This window comes from Triticum urartu, chromosome 7 (genome assembly GCF_003073215.2).
Source record: "Triticum urartu cultivar G1812 chromosome 7, Tu2.1, whole genome shotgun sequence".
NCBI lineage: Eukaryota > Viridiplantae > Streptophyta > Magnoliopsida > Poales > Poaceae > Triticum > Triticum urartu.
The window spans coordinates 75,825,032-75,829,986 of record NC_053028.1 but is presented as its reverse complement, the minus strand read 5'-3'; the positions used below and the strand labels follow the sequence as shown (position 1 = coordinate 75,829,986).

At 46.5% G+C, this 4,955-nt stretch overlaps 1 protein-coding gene across 7 annotated transcripts; it reads left to right on the top strand.

The window, feature by feature from the left end:
* Positions 1-4,955, top strand: LOC125523164. Of its 7 annotated transcripts, XR_007290128.1 has the most exons (4): positions 53-1,112; positions 1,379-1,697; positions 2,598-2,748; positions 4,444-4,913. XR_007290128.1 is itself a non-coding variant. In XM_048688220.1 (3 exons), the coding sequence occupies exons 1-2, from the start codon at positions 435-437 to the stop codon at positions 1,667-1,669; spliced, it is 969 nt and encodes a 322-aa protein (XP_048544177.1). In that variant the 5' UTR covers positions 51-434; the 3' UTR covers positions 1,670-1,697; positions 2,515-2,536. The 7 variants fall into 7 exon arrangements, 5 of the variants coding, with proteins under 5 accessions (XP_048544179.1, XP_048544178.1, XP_048544177.1 ...); XR_007290129.1 differs by lacking the exon at positions 1,379-1,697 and having other exon boundaries at positions 5-1,112; positions 4,444-4,952; XM_048688220.1 differs by lacking the exons at positions 2,598-2,748; positions 4,444-4,913 and adding an exon at positions 2,515-2,536 and having other exon boundaries at positions 51-1,112.

The following is a 4,955-nucleotide window of genomic DNA, read 5'->3' as shown; positions in this document are numbered from 1 at the left end:
GGAGATGCTCTCACAAGCGAACAGAGGACAGCGCACAGAGCCACGCGCGCGCAGACGACAGCAAAGCATCAGACCAACACTTCCTCCGAAGCAAGCACCAAGCCGCTAGCACCACACCCTAGCCATCTCGCCGGATCTGGCGGTGGTTCGCTCTCCTCCTCGGCGCCGTCGCGCTGCCTCGCTCCCCTCGCGCCGGGCGGGCGTGGCGACGCACGAGCGGGCGCTCGGGCACCGCAAGGAGGGAGCAAGGCCGCCGGTCGAATCGTGGCGGCGACGGCGCGTTGGGGCAGAGCGGAGCGAGAGGCTCGCCAGTGAAGGAAGGGAAGGAGAGGTGCTGCCAACCACGGCCGCCGTCGCGGCGCGTCTGAGTACGGTAGCATGGGCCGGGGCTGAGGAAACGGCCCGCAGGCCCAAGCCCGCGGCCCTGGACGGCGATGGGGTCAGGCACCTTGAAATACCCCGCCTTCGCCTTGGCGCCCAGCGTAACCGCCGCAACCAAGAGCTCGCCTCTCCTCGCCGGAGCGCCAAGAAACCCCACCTCTCGCCACCGCGCAGCAGCGCCCACCGCCTCTGCTCTCCAGCGCCGGCGACCGATGGAGCACTTCCATGAGGAGGAGTACGTGTGGCTGCGCAACAACGTGCACGGCACGTACCTCCACGCCGACAGCGACGGGAGGAGCATCTCCGTCCACGAGCGCCGCGCGTCGCTGAAAGCGGCGTGGGGAGTGCACATCTACCAGGTCAACAACGTAAGCTACCTGCTCCTCTACAGCGCCGCCTACGGCCGCTACCTCGCCGCCACGGATACGCGGGCGCCGGTCGTCCAACGGGGTTACCGCACAGAGCAGCGCGATTACGACCAGCCGGAGCTGCCGGCTATCATGTGGCAAGCCGTTGACAACGGCCTCGGGAACACGAGCGTCCTGCTCCGGGACACCAGGGGCCGCCACCTCTGCGCCAACGGCAAGCACACGGGCAAGTTTTTAGGGTGGTACACCGGCGTCACCGTCGACGATATCGACTACATCAGCTCGATGATGCACTGGACAGTGCAGACCATCCCCCTCAGGGGGCCGGACATGCCTCAGCCTGGCTTTGCTGCCCCGATTCCGGTGAGTTCGCCATGCCCCGATCTTCATACCCCTTGAATTGCTTTCGGCGAATTGGGTGTCGTTTATTTGCACCGAGATTGTGATTTGTGTAATTTCATTATCCCGAGAGAAATCCAAATGTGCAGTTGGTTTTCAGTAAGAAAATTCAGAGTATCACCTGGGTTTACTGCAGAGCCGCAACCCCCGAGAGCTCTCCGTCATGCTGGGACGGAGAGTCTTCATACTCCTGAGCGACAATAACCGTGGTTTCTTGCGCTTTAATGCAGACGATTCTCCAAAAGCTCTCTGTTAAGTTAGGACGAGAGCGAGGGATGTGGCGGTTGATCCGGTTCACGCTAGCGAGTGCCGAGGGGGGCTACGCCGAGGACGTCAACGACTGGGCAGAACTCCATTTTGAGGGGCGACTTGTTTATAGCGTGAGGAAGTGTGTGCACAAACGCCTTGACCGCCCAGTGAACTTATTCGGGTTTGCCATGTGCGTCCGAGCGGGCCGCTATGGGCATTTGACCCCACTCGTCAAGATTTTGCCCCACGGTGGCAACGGCGAGACCCTCTAGATTGTCGTGTACCTGCCCGGGACACCTGGTGAGAGCCACTCCCCATATCCTAATGATCTCCTAATTGTGCTAACAAGTGAAACAGTTTACTAAATCTGTTTTAGTCTGCTTGTGCTTCAGAAACAGTTTACTGAAAGTGTTATAGTCTGAGAAAACAGTTTACTGAAGTTGTTGTTGTCTGAAAAACAGTTAACTGAACTTTTATTATTGGTCTGAGAAAAAGTTTACTGAAGTTTCGTTCATGATCTGTATTATTGGTCTTGTTATTCAGTTTTTATTTTGGAAATGTACAGGTGGTCTTGAATCTGTTCTACACAGTGGACATATGTTGGATTAGATACTGTTTACTGCATGAGAATTTTATGTACAGTCTTAGTTAGTGAGGTGCTAATCTGATCATGCTTGGAAAAATGATATTAGTATGATAAGTTTTGTTATGACTTGGGACTTGTCTGAAACTGTTGTGGTCTTGTAGAAAAGTAAAAGTAGTTGAATGGGAACGGTAGGTGCCAATGCCATGTGGATTTATCTGAAACTGTTGTAGTCTTGTGTTTCTGAAACCTGGGACTCTGCACACTGTGTAAATGTTGGTCTGAACTCTGACGCTAATAGAAACTACTGGTTCCACATTTCTTTTCTTGATTCAGATAATTCAGTTCGTCCATTTCGTATCATTTTGCCGCTGGTAGTAATTATGGAACCTAAAAAGCCATATCAAGTCCAGTCATCTCATTTCATCTTTATAGAGAAGATACTAAGTTTCTAACCTGTTAACAAAACTCAGATAGTATCCTACAATAGATAGTGCATAAAAGCTTAATTCCTTGCTTGTTATATTGTTTCAGGTTTTGACTTCTTGATCTTGTCAATATATTGTTATTGATTATTGGTCTGCTGCCTAACTGCCTTGTTATTTCCGCTAATTCAGCCTATGATGAGCTGCGATACCCGGATGTCTACTCACAGTAGAGAAAGATCAGAGCAGGAGTCCTGATAGTTAAACCTCCTCAAAAGTTTGGCCGCCTCGGACACAATGACAGCAGAACTGGACGCCTACTTTTGCCTATAGATAGATATAGGTTGAGAAAACTTATCAGCTCTTGTGTTTCTTCTGCTAGCTAAAACTTGTTCCGTTTTGTCGAAGAGGCAGGGGGAACCTGTCTGTTCTGGCCTCGCGGTTCTATGATTCAGAACTTCTGAAATCTTCTGGCATTCATCTCTGTGGTGCTTCCTGGATGAAGCATTTACCTGTAGGGGTTCTTGCGATGGGTTGATGATCTTTCATTTCTTTTTTGGATGATGATGCACCAAGTATAAATGAAAAGGCAGTGGTTCTTGCCAGTAATGAGTTGATGATCTTGTGTTTCTGTTAGGCTATGAACTTACTAGAAATGCAAAATGTAGCGGGTTCTTTCTGTGAGCTGCTGGTCGTGCTTCTAGTTCTGCTGTTTTGAGTGTTGGCAAAGGAGTAGGAAAAAGAATTTGTAACGTATGAACAAAATTCAGATTTTATCCAACATCATTGCAAGAAGAAAACTAGCTTCTGCACATTACATTGTTTCCAGGTTTTGAACATAATTTGCCTTCTTGTTTGAGCAGACACTAGTTCACTTAAGCGTTTCCAAACAGTTTACTCAAACTGCTAAAGTCTGAGAAACTGTTTACTGAAATTGTTAGTAATAGTTAACTGAATCTGCTGCGGTCTGAAACTGTTTTTTGGGGGGTGTCTGAAACTGTTAGGAGTTGGCAATTGTCTGCGACTGCTGTAGTCTTGTACGTACTATACAAGTAAAGATGCTCTATATATGGCTAGCTTGTTATTGTGGGGAACAAATCATTTCACAAGTAACATGCTTCCACTCAACCTTGATGTGAAAAGTGTTGGTTTCATACTTGATTCAGATGTGGAAAGTGTTGGTTACAGTCAAACTTGATTCAGACAATTCAGTTCCTCTATTTGGTCCTAATTCGCCGCCAGTAATGTTTTTTTTGTAAAGCTAGAACAATTACGGAACTTAAAATGCCAAATCAGTTGATTCATCTCTTATTTCAGCCTTAATAAAAAAGATTTAGCCCATTTTCCTTGTGTTGAATAACCTGTGAACAAATTTCGGTTCCTACACTACTTTTGAGATTTAGATTGTTGGTCTGCTTCCTAGTGATCTTCTTTGCCGAGAAATGTACTGGTGGTCATGAATCTCTTTTCCGCAGATGTTAGATTAGATATTGCTTACTGCATGAACATGATATTTAGAGTCTTAAAATGCAAAAGAAATATTTAGAGTCTTGCTTTAGTGAGTGCTAGTCTGATCGTGCTTGGAAAAAGGATGTTATGATAGGTTTTGTTAGGACATGGCACTTTTCTGAAACTGATGTAGTCTTGTAGAAAGGTAAAAGTAGTTGATTGGGAATAGTAGGTGCCAATGCCATGTGGATTTATCAGTCTGTGTACACTTTTTTTGTGAATATATCAGTCTGTGTACACATGGTAAAAGATCGTCTGAACTCTGAAGCTAGTCGAAACTACTGGTTCCACATTTCTTTTCTTGATTCAGATAATTCAGTTCGTCCTTTTCATAACATCTTTGCAGAGAAGATACTAAGTTTCTAACCTGTTAACAAAATTCAGATAGTATCCTACAATAGATAGTGCATAAAAGCTTAGTTCCTTGCAAATTATATTGTTTCAGGTTTTGACTTCTTGATCTTGTCATTTATATTGTTGCTGATTAATGGTCTGATTCCTAACTGACTCATTATTTCTGCTTATTCAGTCTATGGTAGGCTGCGATACCCGGATGTCCATGCAGAGTAGAGAAAGGTCGGAGCAGGAGTCCTGAGAGTTCACCTCCTCAGAATCTTGGCCGCCTCGGCACAATGACAGCAGAGCTAGATGCCTACTTTTACATATAGATGGATATAGGTCGAGAAAACTTATCAGCTCTTGTGTTTCTTCAGCTAGCTAAAACTTTCTCCGTTTTGTCGAAGAGGCAGGGGGAACCTGTCTGTTCTGGCCTCGCGGTTCTATGATTCAGAACTTCTGAAATCGTTGCCTCCAACTGTTGGAGTGTCGCTCTTCTGGCATTTACCTGTAGGGGTTCTTGCGATGGGTTGATGATCTTTCATTTCTTTTTTGGATGATGATGTACTAAGTATAAATGAAAAGGCAGTGGTTCTTGCCAGTAATGAGTTGATGATCTTGTGTTTACTACAAATGCAAAATGTAGCTTGTTCTTGTTGTGAGCTGGTGATCGTGCTTCTAGTTGTGTTTTTTTGAGTGTTGATC

Excerpts from the sequence above, each read along its gene's own strand:
- LOC125523164 (XM_048688219.1), top strand. The coding sequence starts at position 435 with ATGGGGTCAGGCACCTTGAAATACCCCGCCTTCGCCTTGGCGCCCAGC. Across the intron at positions 1,113-1,378 it reads GCTTTGCTGCCCCGATTCCG|ACGATTCTCCAAAAGCTCTC; the intron begins GTGAGTTCGCCA and ends GCTTTAATGCAG.